At 40.8% G+C, this 21,676-nt stretch overlaps 7 protein-coding genes across 7 annotated transcripts; 5 read left to right on the top strand and 2 right to left on the bottom strand.

Moving 5' to 3' along the window:
* Nucleotides 1–106: 106 nt before the first annotated feature.
* LOC136415001 (thioredoxin domain-containing protein) lies at nt 107–1,251 on the bottom strand. Its single transcript, XM_066399351.1, has one exon. The coding sequence runs from the start codon at nt 1,193–1,195 to the stop codon at nt 251–253; it is 945 nt and encodes a 314-aa protein (XP_066255448.1). The 5' UTR covers nt 1,196–1,251; the 3' UTR covers nt 107–250.
* Nucleotides 1,252–1,451: 200 nt separating this feature from the next.
* Nucleotides 1,452–3,017, bottom strand: Orc4 (origin recognition complex subunit 4). Its single transcript, XM_066398982.1, has 5 exons — nt 2,784–3,017; nt 2,515–2,725; nt 2,031–2,461; nt 1,692–1,973; nt 1,452–1,638 (listed from the first exon to the last, which is right to left on the bottom strand). Exons 1-5 carry the CDS (start codon nt 2,964–2,966, stop codon nt 1,477–1,479), a joined length of 1,269 nt encoding a protein of 422 aa, XP_066255079.1. The 5' UTR covers nt 2,967–3,017; the 3' UTR covers nt 1,452–1,476.
* Nucleotides 3,018–3,171: 154 nt separating this feature from the next.
* wds (WD repeat-containing protein wds) lies at nt 3,172–4,931 on the top strand. Its single transcript, XM_066399350.1, has 4 exons — nt 3,172–3,432; nt 3,486–3,734; nt 3,789–4,417; nt 4,508–4,931. The coding sequence occupies exons 1-4, from the start codon at nt 3,402–3,404 to the stop codon at nt 4,616–4,618; spliced, it is 1,020 nt and encodes a 339-aa protein (XP_066255447.1). The 5' UTR covers nt 3,172–3,401; the 3' UTR covers nt 4,619–4,931.
* Nucleotides 4,932–5,882: 951 nt separating this feature from the next.
* On the top strand, nt 5,883–10,000 carry LOC136414840 (DNA mismatch repair protein Mlh3-like). The gene is made up of 8 exons (XM_066399058.1): nt 5,883–5,995; nt 6,048–7,276; nt 7,353–8,425; nt 8,481–8,699; nt 9,067–9,324; nt 9,384–9,695; nt 9,752–9,900; nt 9,956–10,000. The coding sequence occupies exons 1-8, from the start codon at nt 5,906–5,908 to the stop codon at nt 9,989–9,991; spliced, it is 3,366 nt and encodes a 1,121-aa protein (XP_066255155.1). The 5' UTR covers nt 5,883–5,905; the 3' UTR covers nt 9,992–10,000.
* Nucleotides 10,001–10,705: 705 nt separating this feature from the next.
* LOC136414641 (androgen-dependent TFPI-regulating protein-like) lies at nt 10,706–11,778 on the top strand. The gene is made up of 3 exons (XM_066398793.1): nt 10,706–11,103; nt 11,155–11,501; nt 11,556–11,778. The coding sequence occupies exons 1-3, from the start codon at nt 10,915–10,917 to the stop codon at nt 11,731–11,733; spliced, it is 714 nt and encodes a 237-aa protein (XP_066254890.1). The 5' UTR covers nt 10,706–10,914; the 3' UTR covers nt 11,734–11,778.
* A 1,115-nt stretch (nt 11,779–12,893) lies between these two features.
* On the top strand, nt 12,894–16,429 carry LOC136414738 (probable chitinase 2). The gene is made up of 6 exons (XM_066398911.1): nt 12,894–13,204; nt 14,841–15,005; nt 15,058–15,253; nt 15,309–15,612; nt 15,666–15,869; nt 15,918–16,429. Exons 1-6 carry the CDS (start codon nt 13,117–13,119, stop codon nt 16,314–16,316), a joined length of 1,356 nt encoding a protein of 451 aa, XP_066255008.1. The 5' UTR covers nt 12,894–13,116; the 3' UTR covers nt 16,317–16,429.
* A 2,515-nt stretch (nt 16,430–18,944) lies between these two features.
* Nucleotides 18,945–21,665, top strand: LOC136414749 (GPI ethanolamine phosphate transferase 2-like). The gene is made up of 3 exons (XM_066398930.1): nt 18,945–19,664; nt 19,720–19,872; nt 20,009–21,665. The coding sequence occupies exons 1-3, from the start codon at nt 19,067–19,069 to the stop codon at nt 21,652–21,654; spliced, it is 2,397 nt and encodes a 798-aa protein (XP_066255027.1). The 5' UTR covers nt 18,945–19,066; the 3' UTR covers nt 21,655–21,665.
* Nucleotides 21,666–21,676: the final 11 nt, after the last annotated feature.

Raw genomic sequence — 21,676 nt, 5'->3', positions numbered from 1 at the left:
CCAATAGACTATAGTTCTCCGGGTCGTCATTAGGAGTACGCATGACGTCACTCAGTGTGCTATTTCAAATCTCATAGAACTTCTATTGTAAAATAAAACAAGTTAATTCCTATGAAAGGATACCAAAATGTATTAACTAACAGTACAATTAACTATATCCATAAACCACCTTTCAACCACACAGTAATTCGAAAAAATACCACAAACAACGTCCTTTCTTGGTTTGAACCTCATAAGCCTGAAAAACAAATCATTCCCTCTTGGCACTCTTTTTAGCTCCACTCTTCTTCGCCTTTTCACTTTTATTATTCCCCTTACTTTCTGCAGGCTTCCTCTTTAAAACTCTTATAACAATTGACAAAATTAGTCCCCCCAACAGACTGCCAAAGCCCACTTGCCACAAATAAGGGTTCTCCTTCATGAAAGTCACAGTAGCTGCCACTAAGTCGTCAAAGGGGGCTTTGGGCACTGGCACAATCTCTGGCTTCACATTCTTGTACCAGTCCTGAGCAAAGCTCACAAATGATTTCACATCATAGTCATGATTGTGATATTTGTACATTTTTCCTTGTCGGAACAACACAAAAGTAGGCACTTCAAATATGTTGAAACGCCTGGCAGTCTTGGCCCCAGTGGTGGCCCTATTGACTCGTGCTACATTCATACGGCTCTTCAAATGGGCCCCCACAGCTTCCCATCGTGCTTGCAATTGATGACAGTCCACACAACTTGTAGAGTAAAATTGTACAAACCAATCACCTGTGGTGGCACCTGAGGCTGCCTGGGTCAAGTGTTCAAAAGTTTCATCATCTAGTTCTTTCACTACAGGTTCCTTATTATTTGTGAAAGTGTGAAGAATGAGTTCATCATTTAGGGGACCATCGTAAAGCAGGGGAATTCCATGTCTGAAGAACACAATTGCAGGCTCTTTATTAGGGGTATAGAGACGAGTCATAGAGCTATCAATCAGCTTGACCACCCAGGCGTTTAGAGTCTCGACTAAATCCTCTCGGAGGCCTGTAAGCTCGTTCTCATAGCTCTCGCAATCCAAGCAAAACTTCTTAGAAAATAGGGCTACCACGTACTTTTCGCTTCGGATTAAATTTACAAGCTCGTCGTCTTGGATTAGCTCCAAGTCCGCTTTGGACTGACCAAACAAGATCAGAAGAGTAAAGAATATCAACCGTGAGGACATTTTTTCGGTAAAATGAGGGCCTTTTTGTTCTTTTAAAGCGGAATGTTTTTGAAATCTTAAAAACCTAACTTTACAAATGTCTTTTTGGTGTGTGACAGTTTGAGGTTATGTTTATTCTATATATACCCAGTGACGCAGTAAACTTTTAAACCAATCAAAACTATGAATATTTATGATGACGTCACTAGTATACTCCCATATTTCGTTTTTCAAATGTGCTCCTGTTCTCAATTATTAACAACAATGAAACAATAAGAATTATAATTACTTTATTATTGAAATCACACCAGAGAACTGTTGGCCCACTGCACAATGCCCGTAGGCAGTTTCATCTTGGCAACAGCTTCAGAAATCTGCGAACCTGTGACCAAAATTTTGAAAAACTGGTACTCCTTTTGCAGCCTGCTTTCACCTTGACTCACCATTGAAATGAGCTCTAACTTCTACTGAAAACAAATTGTCAAGTTCCCTTGATAACAATCTCATTCTCACCTACCTCAATATGCTCAAAAGCTTTCATAACAACAGGACGTGGCACGTTCTGCGTGCTCAAGTGCTTATTGGCGAACTTCAGGTACCGGGAGTAGATCATTTCAAAGTTCATGGGGCTATTGTCATAAATGTCTTGATGGTGCTTCATGGATATGATGAGGCAGATCTCAAGGGGGCTCAGATCTTGGAGAATCAACACCATGTCATCTTGCTCTAGCAGAAAAAGCTCATGTTCAAACTGCTGGGTTGTGATTGAAGTGCTTGTCATGTTGTACAGACATTTCAGCTGCAATACTCCTGCTTTCAACCAATCATATTAAATTAATTATACTTTATGGCTTACCAAGATGTTTTTAAGGATGTTTTCATTGAGATCCAAATCAATGAGCCTTTGCACAGCATTCTGGAAACCTTTGTCATTAACTAGCATTTCAATGCTAGTGTTCCATTCATTTTTTCTCAATTTATGTTCTTTTTCTGGAACTTGCAAGTACCACTTAATACGCTCTAATGCGAACTTCAAGTCACTTTCTTCAGAGCCTTCACAAGGGCCTGGATATAGAAACATCTGTCTATGGGAAAAGCGGGATTTCACACGCTTCTCCAATAGCTGAATGACATCAGTGCGGCAAGTGATCCCCAAGACACAAATCGGGGTTTGAGCACTTTGAGATACATCGAATAAATTGTATAAAAGTGTTTGATTGTGATGGGCGCAGAATAAATCAAAATCCTCGAGAACGAATATTACACTCTTTGAAGTTTGTTTCTCACCTAATGTAAAGAAAGTTATGAGAAGGCTTAATGGTAATTGAAGGTGCTTTCACCTGATTTGAGGCAGGCAAGCAAAAAGGCCAGATTTTCCGCAAAACTCCCAAATATCTTGCCATCAATAGCATTGTCCAGATGCATTTGAAAAGTGATACTTTTCAAGGCTAATCTGTCATCCGTATGTAGAAGCCCGTGCAATTTCACTATTATACAATCTTTGTGGAAGTTTTTTAGGGATTCCAGTTCAGAGAGGACACTACTAACCAACTGCATGACATGCACTTAAAAGCTGTGATGAATATAATTTAAAAAGATTGTGGCTTACAGTGCTTTTTCCGGCCCCCCTGGGACCTATAAGAAGCATAGAATTGGACTCTCCGTTGATAACAGTTTTTTTTAGTAAGTCCAGAACTTGATTCTGTTCTTTCTCTTTACCTAAAAGCTGCTTGTTATAGAGTATTCTTTCTTTAAGGTATTTACGGATGCTTTCGAAGTCCTGGCTCAGCATTTTGACCTAGAATTTGGGCTGAGTTAATAAATTTCTAGCTTTGCTATTGTCGTTTACATAGGAAAAGTGTTTGAGGTTATGATTTTAAATAGTGGCGCGAGAAAATCCAACCTAATTCAAAAGGCGATTGCTGTCAATTTTAGAGTAATTCAGTTTATTCCGGATTTTGGAGTGTAGGGTGTAGATTACGTAGACAAATTAGTATCCTATACAATCCCAACACATGCGCGCTAAAACGGACTCGTCAAATTAACCTCACATTTCCTCGCGTTATGTTCCATCAGTGTCGCCTCTTTTACCACATTATCCTTGGAAAACCGCCACTTTTCCATTTTTATTAACTGAATAGTCTCCCCAGTAAGATTTCAAGCGAGAGCTCCGTCAACCTTCTCATAGCCTCCCCAAGGGCCATAGGTGCTTTAGATACAGGTCAATATGATGCCTATAGGCGGCTCAACACCTACAGGTGACTATTTACCCTTAATTTAATGCTGTAACCCTAAAAATACCATATTTAAGGTTCGGCCCCTCAAGCCACCGCTCAAAACGCCTCATTAACCCCCACTGGAAGCTCCAATAAATCGAGCAGCAATGTCAAGCCAAACTACACTTTAAAGTTCACTTTGGCAGGACACACTAAGGCTGTGTCCTCAGTTAAGTTCAGCCCCAATGGAGAGTGGCTTGCCAGCTCCTCAGCAGATAAACTAATAAAGATTTGGGGGGCCTATGATGGTAAATTTGAAAAAACAATTAATGGACATAAATTAGGTAAATTATCTTGTCAAACAATTTTCAATTTAATTCAAGGAGTTCTAATTGCAGGCATAAGTGATGTGGCATGGTCAAGCGATAGTCGACTGTTAGTCTCAGCCAGCGATGACAAAACTTTAAAAATTTGGGAGCTGGTCTCAGGGAAGTCCTTAAAAACTCTTAAAGGACACAGCAATTACGTTTTTTGCTGTAATTTTAACCCTCAATCAAATCTCATTGTGTCAGGCTCCTTTGATGAGTCTGTGCGCATCTGGGATGTTCGCACAGGAAAATGTCTCAAGACCCTTCCAGCCCATTCTGATCCAGTCAGTGCTGTGCACTTTAACAGGGATGGGTCTTTGATTGTAAGCAGCAGCTATGATGGTTTGTGCAGGATTTGGGACACTGCTTCAGGGCAGTGTTTGAAGACTTTGATAGACGATGATAATCCCCCAGTATCTTTTGTCAAATTCTCACCCAATGGGAAGTACATTTTAGCAGCCACTTTGGATAACACATTAAAGTTGTGGGACTATGCCAAGGGGAAATGCTTGAAAACATACACAGGACACAAGAATGAGAAATATTGCATTTTTGCTAATTTTTCTGTAACAGGCGGCAAGTGGATTGTGAGCGGTTCAGAGGATAATATGGTGTATATTTGGAATTTACAGACTAAGGAAATAGTGCAGAAATTGCAGGTGAGTTTTTCTTGTTTTTCAGGGTTATACTGAAACTACACCTTATCAGTAAAAAACGCGGTCATCACAACATTTCTCTTCCATTGTCAGGGTCACACCGATGTCGTTTTATGTACGACGTGCCATCCGACGGAGAACATCATCGCTTCAGCTGCCCTGGAACATGACAAAACTATAAAACTGTGGAAAAGCGATACTTAAAAATTGCCGACAGGACTTTTTTCTAAAGCATCGGTGAAATGCTTTTGTGTACAAAGACGAATTATTGATATTTTTATGTAAATTTCGAGTCTGTGAAGGATGTAAGGTCAGTTAAGTTAGGTTCCCACGCGCTCGTTCCTTGGTATTCAAAGTTTGCGCTCGGAAAGATGCCCCAAAAAGGGCATATAAGCTCGAGCAGCTATAGAAGATGAGAGTTGCTTCCATATTTTTCTATTACATTTTAAGTTTTTTTGTATTTGCCTTTTCCGACTTATAGGATTAGTGAACTCCTGCAATAAAACTGTCAAAATGATGGATCATTTATTGTTATCAAACAAAAAGGACAATTTCATGTAGTCGTTGAAGCCTCTGAGATACATCAGCGAAACCTTGCACACCTCAATTACTCCTAACAACAAAAGTTCATCAAAATCAATCAGCCTGGGCCAACCCACCTACTAGTGCACATGAATTTCCTGTACATCCTTATAGTCCTTACAGTTTGACATACATCACTTTTGTCCCTTTGGAATTGCTCCACGAGGTTCCAAAAGGCCATGTAGAGGCCACTCGCCATGGTTCCGTCGCTGGGACACATGTTAATCTTTTGTTTGCGCAGCCGCAGCAAAACTTACAAACAGGTGACGCTTTCCGTGGCGAGCCGACGTTGAAGCCCAAGTCTTCATGGCCTCATCCCGCCGTTCACTTTCTATTTAATACTCAACTTGGCGTTTGACTAAACCATCCTCTAAGATCCGTTCTACTACACTTTCCACGTTGTCGCGTGCGATTGTAGTGTTCCAAGCTCACAAATCAAATTCCTAAGAGCGCTATTTGGAAGAATAACGTGAAGCTCACGGGTAAGCGACGCCAGCACCATCAAGTGAGCCAATTTGAACTTCTCGACGTTGTCCATCATGTTGGGACGTTGCTTGTGCCGCCGTTGTAAAGTGCCCAATAAGTCAACGACGCCCTCTGCAGTCACCGTAGGCAAATCGACATCGCAAAGGATTATTGTGCCAATGCGACTCATTCCCGCGGCACAATGTAGCAAAATTGGGGATCTTGCCTCATATTTCCGTAATGTAGAGTGAGTATTTTTTGAGCCAGCGGGATTAGGATTTGAGGAAAGAAAGATAGGCCCATGGGGAACCAGCAAGTGAAATGCACTGGAGTGACCTTGAGGTTACATTGCTGATCCAAACAGTTGAAATTACGTCACTTCCGGCCACTCCGTTGAAGTTTATTCGATACGTGCTCCGCGTCGATTCAAGTTCGTCCCACAAAATGGAAGTTAAAACTCTGAAATCGCCGGTTATTTCCAGAATTCGCAGCTCCTCTGATATCAGCACTGTGGCCCAATGCGTGTTCGAACTGGTACTCCTCAATAGCAACGAAATTCACTTAAATAAAGTTTCAAGTTGTTTAGGTTTGCAATAGCCTGGATGCCAAATCCACCTCCATCGCGGTTCGTCTGAACCTTCTCACTTTCAAAATCCAAGTTGCAGATAACGGGGAAGGCATTACTAAGGCTAATATGAGCCTTGTGGGCCGGCGCTACTCCACCAATAAGTGCCACTCTCTAAAACAGCTGGAAAAGAGTCTCAAGACTTATGGTTATCGAGGCGAAGCCCTGGCTAGTATTGCTGAGATGTGCAAGATCATAACCGTGAGCTCTAGGCATAACCTTTCCGAAGAAACTTATAGTAAAGTCCTGAATGAGCAAAATCAGGAAGTGCTCTCAGTGAAAGTGAGGCCTAGCCAGGGCACTACGGTTACGATATTGGGATGGCTCAGCACAGCTCCAGTGAGGCAGCAAAGGATTGTCCCTGAAATCGAACTCGAAGAAGTCAAAAGGCGGCTGGAAGGTTTAGCAATAATAAACCCGCAAACATCGTTTACGCTAAGAAACGACGTTACAGGGCAATTGGTTCTAGATAGCCCCAAAAAGTCTGACATCCTCGGAGCCTTGCGTCACCTACACCCGGAACTCTCAGGGAGTTTCACTCTCCTTAAAGTTTCCAAAGGGAAGTTGACTGTGCAGCTCCTAATTAAGAAGGAATTGAGACTGACCAAACAATGGCAGTTTGTATATGTGAATAAACGCCCGGTTAACAGCCCAAAAGTGCTGAGACAAGTGGGGAAAAGTTTCGCTGCGCGGCGACTAAACCATCAAGTTAAAAGTTACCCTGTATTTGTCATGAACATTAAGTGCCCCCAAGCTTATGTGGATCTCGTCGCAAGGCCTTCAAGATGTGAAGTTGATTTTACCTGCTGGGACTTGGTTCTGGCCTGTATTGATAGGCTTGGGAAGTCTTTTCTTGGGCTGGAAAAGGAGGAGGCCAAAGAGAAAATTGAGAGAGTGAGGGAAAAAGTGAATTTGGGAGTGTCTCAAATGAGGGGAGTGGTAGAGGCCACCGCATTCAAAAGGAAAATGAGCGGCGAAACAATGAGCCCTGAGAGGAAAGTGAGAAGGGTTATAGGGGAAATGCCATCCACTGACTATAAAATTCAAGATTCTGAGGAGGTTGTGGAGAGTCAAAAGCAGCGAAAGATTAAATCGATCATGAAGAAGCCTCTGGCCATTGCAGTGCGACCAACGGACAACTGTAGGCCTTACATGAAGATGGAGCTTGATCAGAAATCAACTTACTCTCGGTAAACACAGCTTTTAACATAATTACTGTTATTGTTGAAGTGTGAAGATCACCAGTGACGTATTTCATTAATATAGATTAGACACTAATGAAGAACAGGGCAAGGTGCTAATAATGGACATGTTCCTGAAGTCCACGCAGATACACAGAGACCTTGAAAAGCCTGACTTAAGCACGGAGACTATCGAAGAAACTGATTATCTATTTGAAAATAACGTGCGGGATTCTAAGAAGGGGATTGACACTACTATGTCCGTCAGCGTCAACTTTAAGAAGCGCAGAGTTAAAGATATAAGTATTAAAGCGCCTTTGCTGAACCAGACGGAGCATTTTCCGTCGTATTTTTACAATAATAAATTAGGTCAAACCAGCTTTGGCAGGCACAAAAGCGTGGAATCGGAGCTGCCAGAGCAGCTGAAAAAGTCCACTTTGCAGCAGCAAATGCGTGATGAATACACCATACTCTTTAACGCTGTGGATCATGATGAGTGCGTCTTCACAGTAAAAAAGAAAAAAGATGTACAATATAGCGACATAATGCAGTTCAAGGCTTTGAAACTTTGCTGGTGCAAGCCTGGAGAGTTGATGTTTAGTTTTAAGGACAACTTCAAGGAACCTTTAGGTCCAGCGGTGCAAATCAGCCCCTATTTTCAACAAAAGAAAACAGTTTCTTCCCCCTATTTCCCCAACCATGTACATTGGAATATGCCTTGCCGCAACTATCAGTGTCATGGCTTTTCTCCCCCCTGCAGGTGTTTCCCTCAATGGTCTGGTAACTTATATAATCATAGACCTCTGGAAAGCCAGATTTATTGTCAGCAATTGGAGCCGCCAGTAGCGGTAAGAAGCCCTAGCTGGTACAATCCTGAGTCTCAAGGATTATCTCCTAATATTTTCCCCTCGGAAGAGCCGAAGCTGCAACAAAGTGATAAGCCTTTGAATGAATTGTGCGATTTGGCCGATTTCAGTCTTTTTTCCCTCAACAACAACCCTCTTGAAGAGAGTCTCGTTGATGCGAAAGAAAGGAGGGTGATGCAGCAAGAGAGTCCTCGGTTAACCGATAAAAGTAGGATTGTCGTGGATGCCCATAATGAGTGGCTAAGGAACTTCAATGATCACGGACAGAAGTTTTTCCTGAACAAGCGCACCGGTAATACCTCCATTTCCATATGCATGAACTCTGTAATAAAAAGAGCTTGAAACAGGAATGGTGACAGTGAAAACTCCCGCAAACACCCAAACGAAGTTCAATTTTGCTGAACGGCTGGATTTGGTGCCGAAAGGGCTGTCGCCCGTAATGGTGAAGCGCGACAAGGTGGACAAAACCTTGAGTCAAAAGGGTAAAGGAAAATTGCACGACATGATTTTGGAGGGCTATAGAGACGAACTTATGTTAGTCAAGTGGCAGAACTTCATTTCAGATGGTAAGGTTGTTTGGTATAATAATTGAAGAACGAAGTATGGGTTGGAGTAAAAAGTAAATCAGGAAAACTATAGAAAATATTCAACAAAATGAACGTTCGTACCATTCACAGCGTCGCCGCTTTAAGTTAAAATTTGATAATAAAAATGGCTTTGAATAATTGGCGCGTTAAGGGTCTACATCGAGTTTGAGTTCAATACAGGTGTTATTTCCATCGGTCGTATTTTCTTGACAAATTGGAGAAATTTCAAGTAAACACCTTATAAAACCTACTCAAGGAGTCTCCCTACATCCACATCAATCCATCACTTGACCTCTTGACCATTAAAAATGCGCCCCCTTTTGCACACTTATGCTCCCTATTGCAGACCCTAAACAGTTTTTCGAGGAAATCTACAGGGACAAGTCACGGCAGTTCGAGCGTTGCCTACCGAGCCTCAAGCGCGCCTACTTTAAGACCCCTTTGGAACCCCTGAATTTCAATAATCACTCGTTCAATGACTTCACAGTAATTGGGCAGCTTGATTGTAAGTTCATTGTGGTGTATGATAAAAACAGAGACTTGCTGGTGCTGTTTGACCAGCACGCTGTCCATGAGCGGGTGCTGCTTGAGACATATTTGAGAGGTTTCTATTAGATGTTTAGCGAAAATAATTAATGGGCTTTACCAAATGATTTTGAGTAGAATATAAGGGGGTTAAAGCAGTGTACAAAGGACGACTAATGATTTCCTTGCCGGAACACGATGTGGGACTTCTGCGGAGGCACAGGAAATATATTGAAACCCTAGGGCTGAGCCTGGAATTTTTCAAAAATGGGGTGCAAGTGATAGATGTACCACTGTGCATAATGGAAAAATTTGATGTTAACGGGATAAATAGGAATGTAAACAATTTGGTAAAAAATTTACTGGAGGACTTGAAGATAAAGCGAGGCTCAACTGGAGAGATGCTGCCTCAAGTATTGCAGACGGTGATCAGCATGAAGGCCTGTCGAGGTAAGTTTACCATAAGTCCGTTTATGAGGGAGGCTTAATTATTGGGATTATAAAAGGGGCAATCAAGTTCGGACATGTACTGACAGATAAAGATTGTTGCAAATTGCTTGATGACCTGTCCAAGTGCAGCTTGCCCTTTCAGTGTGCTCATGGCAGGCCTACTTTGGCCCCTTTGCTTAGCATTTGCAAGGTGCCCTCCCTCAAGGTGAAATGTTGAATGAATGTCTGAGGAGATTCTGTTTAATGTGAGATTTTTATAGGTCAAGAAAGTCAATTTGTGGAAGTTAAGGCTTTAGGTTTTTCTAAGCAAGCGTTATTGGCGTTGCGAAATGTAAAACTAATTTAATTCCGCAATAAAATAGTGTTTGTTTTCCCCCACCCAGAATGTTGCAGTTTAATTCTTATTGACAGGAGAGAAGAGGGCTGTGATTTCATAAAGTTTAGGTTTTCTGATAGTAGAATTGGCAACGACGCATTTAGATTTTGTTCCTCGTTTAAATTTTTGTTGGATTATTGGACGTTCGGCGAAAAAACAGTCATCGTCTTATTACTTCGAATTTACAAGAGAGATTATTCAATTGCGACTGGATTTTAAGGTACAAAAACTCCATGAATTCTTCTAACTTTTATTAATGAAAATTAGCAATAAAATGACTTGTTTAGGGTGATATTATTTGGGCCTCATTTGTTATCGAAGCCTTGACAGTGGAACTGACAACACCGTCTGTCTGATCGCTTCGGGTCTGTTTGAACTAGCAAGCAGAGCTGTTTATGTTTTCTTTAGAGTCAAATTTTTGTTATTTCAATTGGAGTTAAAAAGATAATGTGAAGACATTACTGCAATTGCGACAAAGCTATAATACCCCGATTTTTCCCATCGAATTCAATAACAATTTGCATAACTTGCACAACAGTCTAAGGACGATATTTCGAGTCTACGATAACCCGTTAACCCGGACCTGTCTGGCTTTCCAGACGGGTTTCAGATAAACACTCGCTGATTTTTTAGCTTTGCTGGCAACCTTCACAGTTACATCGCGCATTTTTGACGTAATAACGCGCGGTCTGGATCAAAAAAATGATGGATCCGTTTATTATTAATTATTAGCACGCGTATGTTTACCGAGGACTTAGTAGTGGTGGTTCAGTGCCGCAGTGCGAGTTGCGCCAAGTAATCTCTTCCCAGGGGTAGATAAGCAGCGTTTTTGGTAAAGCAGTGATGCCGCTTCAATTGAGGGCAGTGCTGGTCCCTTTATGCCATGCAGCCTTTCTCCTGCATCATTTGTATGTGTTCTTTTACGCACATAAGGTGCACGCTCGTGTGGAGCGCGCCAAGCTCTACAACTTAGACCCCCGCATCGCCAACATTACAGACTTCGCCGCCATGTTCTTCACCAATTGGAATATGGTATTTTTCCAGGATCATATCGTTCTTAGATTCACCCCTAAAGTATTGCAGATGCTCCAGACGCTCTATTTCTCCCTGGCGATGCTCCATGATTGTCTTCCTCAGCTCTCTCCCTTGGGGAGGCTCATAAGTAGGTGCAAGGGGTTTTTGTTCGCCAGCTTGGTGTTTCCCTGTTCAGTCTTCGTATCCGCGATGTTCTGGGGGGTGTACTCGATCAACCGAGAGTGGGTGCTGCCGGAGGTGTGCGACGAGTACATCCCTCAATGGCTCAACCACTCCCTACATACCAATGTGCTGATTTTCCTCGTGATGGAGGTGCTTATTGCCAACCAACTGCTGCCCAGCTTCAGGAGCGCGCTGGGGGCATTGACGGCCCTCACAGTGGTTTACGATGCGGTGTAGGTTTCTTGGTAATTTGAGGGAGTTTTGGAGGATTTTAAGGGCTGTTGCAGGTTCTTCCTGAGCTACTTCGTTTACGGGAGGTTCATGTACGGGCTGTTTCATGTGTTCAATTGGCCAGAGAGGATCGGGTTTATTTTGTTGAACTATTTCGCCACGGTGATGGTGATGAGGCTCGGAATTGCCATTGAAGACTTCAAGTACAGAAAGAGGGGGAGCAAGGCTGATTAAAATTAATCTTTTCTTTAATATATTGTTGTCGTTTAGAGATTTCGTCGTCGAATTCCTCCATTCCCATGAGGGTTTATCATAAAGAACAAAGCCCAGATGTGGTTCTTTGCTTTGCAATAATCATTATTACATTAGCCGGTTCGTTATGGTCGGGAGTTTTTCCGATCGCGATGCCGATTATATAACCGTGGTTAACGCAAGCGATGGGGGTGTCAAAAGTGCCTCGGTTTGATGTTTTAATTCGGTTTTGTCGGGACGTTCTCGTGCATTTGCCATGACGCAATCTCGTGCCGCAATATTTATTTAAGAGATTTGTCACTTTTCGCGGAAGATCTTCGAAAATTTTTGGTGGTCGCGATTTTCTAATTTTGTGCCTAATTTAGCGGCCATTTCGCGACGGCAATGTCAGGCTGCAGAGCGTAACGGTTTAGAAAAATCGACGCGCCCTGCAGGGAGAAAAATAAGGAAAATGGCGCCGAGTTTCAGCGCGCTTAATGAGGCCGCATATCTAGTTTCACGACTTAATAAAAAGTTGCCGTGATTAATGACAGACACTTGATGACGTAATCGAAATTGCGAAACTCAAAGCTTCTAGTGGCCATTTTGAATTCGTTTTTGAACGAGCAGCGATTACTTTTTCCTCCTCTCAAATTTTGCTGTCATAACGTCAAGATTTCTTTTGTTACTGTTATTTCAATTTTCTTTAATATTGTTTAGAAAATCTTTAGAACCGCTCATGAAGCGGTTATCAAGTGAAAAAGTGAACTTGAAGCCACCTTTTACACTCTAACGAATACGCGGCAAAGTCCTGCAAGTGCCTATCTTAGCACTTTTTCCTGTCTAGTGGTCAGAAATGGGGTCCAAAATGCCACGATTTGGTACTAGACCTAGTAAGAATCACATACAACATGTTGCCGATGTGCCGTAAGTTTTTGACTTTGGGGCCCATTAGATTACTGCCCAAACAGGGTTGTCACGTATTCTTTAATTGCGAAACATCTTTCGCATTTCCTCTGACCACCCTGTGTAATTCCAATGGCGTAACACTAGGCGGAGAAATTAACGCATATCAACTGACTCTAGTTTCGTCTCCACATCAACCATATGCATAATAAACCAAAAGGTACCGAATCGAAATCAATTTACCGCACCTCGCGAGTCATATCTTACAAGTGAAAGGTACAAGGAACCCATTTAGCCTCCACCAACAAGTCCACTCCGTCTCGCTTTCACAAGCCGCCTCGGGACGGGCCGAAGAGAGACGCCAAGCGAGTTAGCGCCTTGTTTGACGGCCTTTGGATGGCGCAGAATTTTCAGTTGAAAATTCGCCGTTTCCTGCTGAAGAACTAGACCAGCCTGCGGCGCTGTAATCCTGCGTTAAATATGTCGCGTACGTGGGCAAACTACCTTATTGGGTCGTGTGCGGTACTGGTGGCAGTGTTTGGTTCCGGAGATGCTCAAACTAGTACAGGTAGGCCTGATTGAGGTGTGCAATCTTTTGTTTGCTGCTGCCGGAGACAAAAGAAGGTCGTGTGGTATTAGTGTTTTGTTTCGCAGCAGGTTTTTATTTCAGTTGACAGTTGCAAAATGTTACTTGAGAGAAAACCGTGGCTGTAATTCAGAAAAAGCGTGCAGTTTTTAATTACTGATCAATATAGGCTAATCATGAGGATCTGGCCGCTGTCGGAAAGCCGCAGCGATTTGCTCCGCAGCGGACAAAAAAGCGTTTCTGGGTTTTTCTAGCCGCAGAATCACGTTAGAAAGCAAATTCACAGGCCCCCCTAGAGAACCGACGTAACTAAGCAAATGTCACAGCATCTCTGCGCCGTTACGTCATTATTACTTTTCCGAATTGCTTTATGACTATGGAAATCCCTCAATTTCGGTGGTAAATTGCTATCCGCGTGAATCGATTAGCTTAGCTATGGGATGGGCTCTAGGTAATTACAGTGTCTTAATGGGTTTTGTGAAATTTAGCTTTGACTAATTTCTGTGGTTCCCGTTAGTGCCTTTGCGGCCCCGGGAGCCGCGTTTAGTTATCTTTGGTTTTGCTGGAGTTTTGGTGCCGGCAAGTTGAAATTGTGTAAGCGTGGTTGCATGCATGCGCTGCGTGTGTGCACCGAAGGTGCCCTCTTGTGAGAGAAGCGCAATTTTAAAACAGCCTTCGCGGGGCCAGCTCCTCAAGGTTTTGGTCGCTTTTTAAGGATAACGCATTAGTTGCTTCGTTCCAAATAAAAAGAAATGCGGCTTTAAGCGTCTTAACTGGTCGGATATTGAAGTAAACTGAAGACGAACTGCTTCCCAACGGCCATGTTAGTTGGAATATTACCCAATTAAAATTTAGGTACAAAACGCCTTCGGAAGTCTCAAAATACGTATGTGTACGTTTGCCTATTTACGCACAAAACTCTGGTAATGACGCGATACTTGTGGCTTCAAAGCGGCAGCTGAGGCGCAGAGAAATTCCATAATTTGATATTGTTTAGGATAATTAAGCCTTGTTGAGGAGAAATGAAATCGGAGATGAGGAGTGCACTTTTATTTAATTTAAAGATATTTGTTTTTATTGTTTAATTGAAATTCCACGAGACGAATTTTGTCAGTGCTCCAACAGTCACATTGAAACGGCTTTTTTCTCCACCAAGCCCTCGCTCGTTCTGTGGAAATTTTGTTCTCCTAGGCTTAAAATTCTGCTTCATTTTCATGTATTTTCTTCAAATATCCCAATTTTTAAGTCACTTTTACCTTCTTCCATTGCCTTTTCCTTTTTTTCCCATTTAACAATTTGATACGAGTGGGTAAGTGCTTTAAATTGAACTGTAGACGCGGTCAAAATCCGATGTAACGGACATGAAAATTACCTTTCGGGGCGGTCAATTAAACCCCAAAGTATGCGCCCGGGCCTTCAATGGAATTATGCTAATCAGTTACTTCTCACTCTCACTAACAAGCGCAAAAACCAAATTGTAAACACCAGAGGAACCATGAAATTTCTTCCACGGAAAAAGAGTGAAAGCACATTATTAATAATTCAGTACAACAGAGAAAAAACTCTTTAGGAGCTTGAGAATTACGGTTTTTTGCCACTTAACTTGTTTCCTATTAAGGCCCCACTCACGGCAAAGTCGTCGTATGCTACATCGGCACTTGGGCAGTCTACCGCCCTGACAAGGGCGCCTTTACAGTAGAAAATCTCGATCCCTCATTGTGCACCCACATCATCTACTCCTTCGCGGGGCTCAATCCGAGTGAGGACTCCATCAAATCGTTGGGTAAAATACCTCCTTAAAGCAGGCAGCATTTACCTAACGTTCGTCCGCTTAGACCCTTGGCAGGATCTGACCGAGAACTACGGCAAAGGGGGCTATCAGAGGATCACCACTTTAAAACTGCGTTATCCACACCTCAAAGTTTCCCTGGCGATTGGAGGTTGGAACGAGGGGTCGGCGAACTATTCAAAACTGGCCGCGGAGCCTTCTAGGAGGAGCAAGTTTGTCAGCAGCTCTGTGGATTTTATCAGGTATTTTTTCCTTCTTAGTTTTGAATGAAAAGAGAGATTCATTGTTGACTTGCAGAAAGTACAATTTCGATGGTTTGGATTTGGATTGGGAGTTTCCAGGGAAGAGAGGCGGCTCTCCTGATGACAAATTGAACTTTTTGCTACTGGTTAAGGAGCTCAAGGCAGCTTTCCGAAAGTACAACCTTCTGCTCACAGCTGCTTTTGGGGCGGGAAAAGACACCATCGATATTGCCTATGATGTTGAGGGCTTGGGAGTGTATCTCGATTTTATCCACGTGATGTGCTACGACTATCACGGAGCGTGGGACCAGAAAACAGGGGCTAATGCCCCGTTGCGCTCCACTGACGTGCTGAACGTCGTAAGTTGTCTTCTATATCTTTTTTGTTGAGTAGAATAAAAGTTTTCTTGAAGGAATTTACCATCAACTACATGATGAAACTTGGAGCTCCAATGAACAAACTCGTCTTGGGGGTACCGTTATATGGAAGAACCTTCATACTTCCTGAACCGATAGAGCCAGGTTCGGTGCGGAAACCGAGGTTAGGTATGGCCTCTACTAGCGTGGGGTTCCAAGGCCCCCTTACCAGGGAGAGTGGCTTTATGGGGTACAACGAGGTGAGTCTCAAATGTTGCTTCAAGAGTGGAAGACAAATGTCGTTTCAGATTTGTCTAGAAGTGAAGAACAAAACCGCCCCCTGGAGGAAGTATTGGGACCCAGAAAGTCGCACCCCTTTCGCTGTCAGAGGGGCCCAATTGATCACTTACGATGATGAAAGATCGATCTTTGAAAAGGTCCAATTTGCCATGGAAAATAACTTGGGAGGGATCATGGTCTGGTCAGTGGATACGGATGATTTTCATGGGGATTGTACCTCATCAGACGAACAGGGGCCGCAGAACTTCCCGTTGATGCGTTCAATTAACAAAAGCATCATACAGGCGCTCGAGGACATCAGAAACAGTATTATGAGGAAGGAGAAAACGGGGCATAAAAGTGGGGCTCTTGGGGCTGCAGTTGCAGTTTCTGTTATCATAAGCTGTTTAGTTTTGCGGCTGCTTTGAGTGTTCCTTTTTTGAGATTAGGTTAAGTGTAGCTGTAGGGAGTGTAGCTTCAGCTCTGCGGTTGGAGATTTGAACATGTGAATAGTAATTTAAGTCGAAATAAGCGGCAGGTTCATCGATTTGGAGATTTTTATTGTACTTGAAGATTTAATAAAGAATGGTGTTAGCTGTTAACGAAGGTGATGGTTATTTTTTCAAAATACTTTAAAAACTACCAAAGAAGTATACTAAACGAAAAACCAGTGGCGTACTTGACAATTTTTGGCAAAAAAAAGACAAAAAATGGGACACACCGATTTCAATGATGTTTCCTTTCCGGACTCACCTGTTTTCTCTCCGCCATAAGGTAAAATCTTCGTTTACCTCGCTTCGTATGTATAACTGGCTATGTGAATATCAATTACACTGGAACTGGTGAAGAATCTATTGTATACTCTTTTTTTTATTGTTATTAGATAAATATGGATTCATTTGATAAGAGAGATGTGTCAAAGTTTAAATTCAAATTATTCAATTACTAAACCTCACTGGAGCAATCTTTCACCTTAAATCAATAATACAGGGTGTAACATAAGTAGGGGTCTTCCTTTTAACACGACTTGGACCTCAACAACAACCGAAATATGTGCCTATGAAAGTTTAATAAGTACCATATCTTTAGCCACTCCTCACTCCGGGACTGGCTACAAATTCACCAACAGCATGGGTAAATTGCATAAAAGCAGTAAATATTCAATGTTTTTTGCGTTTTTATAATAACTGATGTTATATTGTGGGACATTTTATTTCCTTTACATTGAACTTACTATTTTATGCAGGAATGGATTTAGATTTTATACACAAATTTATTAAAACTCATCTGTGCATATTTTGTTTTTTTTTAGGTCTATGTCGTATTAAAACGAAAACCCCTACTTATGTTACACCCTGTATAAATCATATTCTTATAAAACGGAGCAAAATGTTCTGAAGGGGCCTTCCTAGTAGTTTTAAATACAAATTATACAAATAAAGACAAAAATATCATTTTTTTATTTTCTTTCAAATTGAAAATTGGCGTTAAAACATTAATGGATTCTTGTAATAGCAATATGTCCTCTGGCAATGGAAATACATCCTACAGGAATCCGATTATCCTTAACTCCCTAACTTGCAAATGGTTTTTCTGAATTATTAAAGTTTAATTTATATCAAAAATATTGTGAGCCACTGTACATAGCTTTCTGTAAAGCTGTGTAAAAATGTTAGTAAAATATCAGTATCTAAGCTCCATTCCTGAAGTTTTTTGGAATGCTTTTTCACCAATGTAAGAAAACGATCCGCTCGTTCCACAATTTTTCAATCTAGGTGTTTCCGATCAAAAAATCAGTGAAGTCCCTTATATCTAAGTAAATTTATATTCCTTATGTTTTCTAAGTTTGCCATCTTCGAAAAGATAACAATGATCATCTGTTTTTTGTAATTTGACATCTTTGGATATCTTAATAGTTTTGTAAACAAACTGAACATCGCAGGTTTGGGTGCGTTTATAATTTTTGCAACATTGCAAAACAATTTATGTGATGGAATTTGGATAAAATAAGGCAACTAAAGAAATTTTCATTTGAAAACTACATAAAAAAGGCAAATTACAAAAAATAGTATAAAAAACACGCTTCATAGTCACTTGTTTTTTAAATTTGAATTCGTGCTTTAAGAATTGTTTTTTAATGTACTGTTAATTAAATTAGTTCAGATCAAAATCGCATTAAGTTACTAGTTCATTTTGAAAAATTGATATTTCACATTCATACTCCTTGATTTTTAATAGCAATTCGTATTCTCTTTTCTGGAATTCGTTTTCTTTTTTTTAAGAGTTCAATGTAAAAGTTTTTTTGTTACAGTTCATGATACAGATTTACAATAGTTCTTGCTCTTTCGTCTAAACCGTTAAGCAATTCGTGAAGAACATTCGACTGAAAATACATTATATTATTCGTAGTAGTTAAACAATTAAAATAATTTAAAAATTTACCATTTTTATGGACTTTCGTATATTCCGTGTGGCACACATAAAACTTAGAACAGCTGATGATTGACAGATGTGGCAGATTCTAGACAGAATTGCCAATATGAAAAATAAAATAAGGTGTAATATTGGTTGCATATCAATCAAAACGATCATTTTTTTTATAATTGATATGAAATCGATAGATTTTACACCTGTAAATTATATTGTATTATCTATCAGTTTTTGTATTCTAAAAATGTATCATATTTCTTCCTAAATGATACGTCTAGAGAATTTCTGTGTCAAATAATTAGTATAATATTTTTTTGTCAAGAATTTAAATATAACTCATTTTAATAATTCAAAAAATTGTTGGTTTTGTATTTAAAAACCAAATTGTTCTGAAGAGACCTTAACTCCTGATCCTAAAAGTCTCTAAAAATTTTCTTTTAAAATAGTTATCTACATAGATCACAGAACAAATTACAAACCAAAGGAATTCCACGTCGAAATTGCTTTATGTATATTGGGTTGCAGTCGTTCTAATACGTCGCCATCTGATAATGAAGTGTCAAACATAGGAACTATAAAAGAGAGAATCTTGTACACCTTCCGTCCTTGTTCACCACTAAATAATATAAATGTAGGTATTATCATACACCTTAATTTTTCCAGGAAATATAATTCAAGTTTAATATTAATATCTCCCATCAACAAATAGCTTCCTAAGCCGCAAGCCCATTTAAAGCCTGATCAAGCCATGCTCCTCCTCGACGCTCTTTTACTCTCATCATCCCTCGCCCTCTTCCTTTATGGCTTCTTTCCCATTCCAACGACCACTTCCCCCTTCACTAACAACCCCCCTGAGTACATCGCAAACACCCCCATCAATTCCTCACAATTCTATAAACCTCACTTCAAAAAAACAGTTCTGATGATAATTGATGCCCTTCGTTGGGACTTTGTAACTCCTGAGCTGATGCCCTTGACAACATCACTGATGCAGTGGAAAGGGTGTCTCAGTGAGGTATTAGTAGAAAGCCCCACAGTTACTTTACCAAGAATTAAAGCCTTGACAACAGGAAGTGTGCCTCAGTACCTTGATATCATAAGGAATTTAGCTTCCCCAGAAGTCTTGAGTGACTCATGGCTGCACAGTGCTAAGGCTAAGGGCTTGCAGATGGTGTTCTATGGGGACAACACATGGGAGAAGCTATTTCCAGGTTTTTTCACACACTCTGAAGGGACTACCTCATTTTTTGTGTGGGATTTTAGTGAGGTCGACAATAATGTTACTCGGAATGTCGAGGTGGAGTTGGAGAGGCTCAATTGGGATGTTATGATTTTGCACTATTTAGGTAGGAAGTAATTAATTTATATAATTTGAATGGCGTTAGTAGAAGGGAATTTTAGGGCTTGATCATATTGGCCATGTGTTAGGGCCCTTCTCCGAAAAAATACCCCCAAAACTAAAGGAAATGGACAAAGTAATATATAAGATTTATACAAAGGTTGCAGATAGTCTGGTTTTAGTGACCGGAGATCATGGGATGAGAGATACTGGAGGTATGAAGAAACTAGTGTACATCACCTGCTATTTTTGGCTTATGAAACCAGACAAATTAACTTTACTTTTTCATGACACGCACATGGTGCTATTGCAATCTAAAGTGGCAGCACCACTAAAACTAATGCATTTCAGGTCACGGGGGCACTTCTCATTCAGAAGTCACTGTCCCTCTAATAGCACTAGGTCTCAATTGCCAAAACTCTTCATTCAAGCAAACAGACATTCCTGTTAACTTAGCTATATTATTAGGGCTCAACATCCCATCATCAAGCATTGGGAAAGTACAACGGGGCTTTCTAAATATATTAACATTACCTGAGTACCTTTATGCCATTAGATATAACTTAGAAACTTTGCTGAAAAAGACTAAATCAGGCTGTCATGAAGAAGCTCTGAGGCTTCATGAAGAGTATTTATCTGGCCAGGCAAGTTTGGGACATGCTGCCTTAAGTGCTTATGAGAATTGTTCAGATGCTATTACTGAGAGGTTATATGAGGCTTCAAGTAAGCAAAATATAACTTTAATGTTGATTTCTAGTCTCCTGTTGGTTGGAATTTTATTGTATTTAGTTGCAACAGCACTGGAGCTTCATGCAAGCCCTTGGGAGGTTGCACTCTCCTTTGCAGTGATAATTTCCTCCTCATTTCAAGTAACTTTCCTTCTAAATGTTACTCTATTAGTCATCTACATCCTATACAAAATCACTAGATTTTCAGGACTGCATTACAAGCCCCTAAACACCATCCAAACATATGCAGTTGCCACCTGCATCTCTCACCCTTTAACCTTCATCTCAACAAGCTTCATTGAGGAAGAGCATTACTTCTGGACATTTTTCAGTATAACCCTGCTTATAGTCCAGCTTTTGCAGCCTCAGAAAAGTCCCAAAATAGTTCCTTTTGGATCAATTGAACTGTCAGGAGATGGTTTAAGTCTCATTGTAGCCTTGCTGTGTCTGCGCTTTAGCATGGATTTGAACTCAACCATAGAAAACACAGTTCAAAATGACAATAATTGGGCTAATTTACTAAACTCCAAGCACAATTATTTGTACCACCAAACTTTTTTTGCTTTCAATTTATTCTTGGTATTCTCTACTCTTTATTCTCAAGATAACTTTAGGAAAAACTTGATTGCTGTGCTGATTTTGTGTCTTATTTTCCTCCTCAAATCTCTCCCCTTCCACTCTGCCCCTCTAGGCCAGCTAATTTGGGCTTTAATTTTCATCCAAAAGCTCCTTTGGGGTACCCCAGTCACCCGTCTTTGGATCCTAATTTCAACCCTTTTGTTAAAGCCCCACAACACCATTCTAGTACCCATGACCTACTACATTGCCCACATTGTCTCAGACACATTTCAGAATGTTGCCACCTCATTTATTGCCATCTACACACTTTCCAACAGCTTCTACTTCCTGCAGGGACATAGAAACTCCCTAGCAACAGTTGACGTTTCAGTAGGCTATGTAGGACTTAATAATTATTACCCTTCATTAGTGATAATTCAAGTTTTAGCACACACCTATGCTCTTCCAGTGCTGTTTTACCTGATACTTTTCAAAAGATTCAGCCTCGAGACTCAAAAGCAATTCTGGTCAAATTTATTGGCCTTGCGAGCCTCAGTAGTCTTAAGCACCTGCCTTGTTACCTTCAGCTTTAGGCACCACTTATTTGTGTGGTCAGTATTTGCCCCAAAACTCATAATTGAAAGTGTGCACACGACATTCTTATTTGTACAAATTGTCATTTGGCACATAAATAAATTGATTATTTATTAAACAATGTTGATTTAAAATAGTA

The sequence above is a fragment of the Euwallacea similis genome, chromosome 18 (genome assembly GCF_039881205.1).
Source record: "Euwallacea similis isolate ESF13 chromosome 18, ESF131.1, whole genome shotgun sequence".
Lineage (NCBI taxonomy): Eukaryota > Metazoa > Arthropoda > Insecta > Coleoptera > Curculionidae > Euwallacea > Euwallacea similis.
This window is presented reverse-complemented; position numbering and strand designations above follow the sequence as displayed.

Bases quoted from the DNA above. Each gene is read 5' to 3' on its own strand.
- LOC136414840 (XM_066399058.1), top strand. From the start codon at position 5,906: ATGGAAGTTAAAACTCTGAAATCGCCGGTTATTTCCAGAATTCGCAGC. The intron at 5,996-6,047 runs GTACTCCTCAAT...CAAGTTGTTTAG, and splicing joins CCCAATGCGTGTTCGAACTG to GTTTGCAATAGCCTGGATGC. The intron at 9,901-9,955 runs GTGAAATGTTGA...AGATTTTTATAG, and splicing joins GCAAGGTGCCCTCCCTCAAG to GTCAAGAAAGTCAATTTGTG.
- Orc4 (XM_066398982.1), bottom strand. From the start codon at position 2,966: ATGCTGAGCCAGGACTTCGAAAGCATCCGTAAATACCTTAAAGAAAGA. The intron at 2,726-2,783 runs GTAAGCCACAAT...CATGTCATGCAG, and splicing joins GGGGGGCCGGAAAAAGCACT to TTGGTTAGTAGTGTCCTCTC. The intron at 1,974-2,030 runs GTAAGCCATAAA...GGAGTATTGCAG, and splicing joins ACATCCTTAAAAACATCTTG to CTGAAATGTCTGTACAACAT.
- wds (XM_066399350.1), top strand. From the start codon at position 3,402: ATGATGCCTATAGGCGGCTCAACACCTACAG. The intron at 3,433-3,485 runs GTGACTATTTAC...ACCATATTTAAG, and splicing joins AGGCGGCTCAACACCTACAG to GTTCGGCCCCTCAAGCCACC. The intron at 3,735-3,788 runs GTAAATTATCTT...TTCTAATTGCAG, and splicing joins AATTAATGGACATAAATTAG to GCATAAGTGATGTGGCATGG.
- LOC136415001 (XM_066399351.1), bottom strand. From the start codon at position 1,195: ATGTCCTCACGGTTGATATTCTTTACTCTTCTGATCTTGTTTGGTCAG.
- LOC136414749 (XM_066398930.1), top strand. From the start codon at position 19,067: ATGCTCCTCCTCGACGCTCTTTTACTCTCATCATCCCTCGCCCTCTTC. The intron at 19,665-19,719 runs GTAGGAAGTAAT...AGGGAATTTTAG, and splicing joins TATGATTTTGCACTATTTAG to GGCTTGATCATATTGGCCAT. The intron at 19,873-20,008 runs GTATGAAGAAAC...AATGCATTTCAG, and splicing joins TGGGATGAGAGATACTGGAG to GTCACGGGGGCACTTCTCAT.
- LOC136414738 (XM_066398911.1), top strand. From the start codon at position 13,117: ATGTCGCGTACGTGGGCAAACTACCTTATTGGGTCGTGTGCGGTACTG. The intron at 15,613-15,665 runs GTAAGTTGTCTT...GTTTTCTTGAAG, and splicing joins CCACTGACGTGCTGAACGTC to GAATTTACCATCAACTACAT. The intron at 15,870-15,917 runs GTGAGTCTCAAA...ATGTCGTTTCAG, and splicing joins GCTTTATGGGGTACAACGAG to ATTTGTCTAGAAGTGAAGAA.
- LOC136414641 (XM_066398793.1), top strand. From the start codon at position 10,915: ATGCCGCTTCAATTGAGGGCAGTGCTGGTCCCTTTATGCCATGCAGCC. The intron at 11,104-11,154 runs GTATTTTTCCAG...AAAGTATTGCAG, and splicing joins TCTTCACCAATTGGAATATG to ATGCTCCAGACGCTCTATTT. The intron at 11,502-11,555 runs GTAGGTTTCTTG...GGGCTGTTGCAG, and splicing joins ACAGTGGTTTACGATGCGGT to GTTCTTCCTGAGCTACTTCG.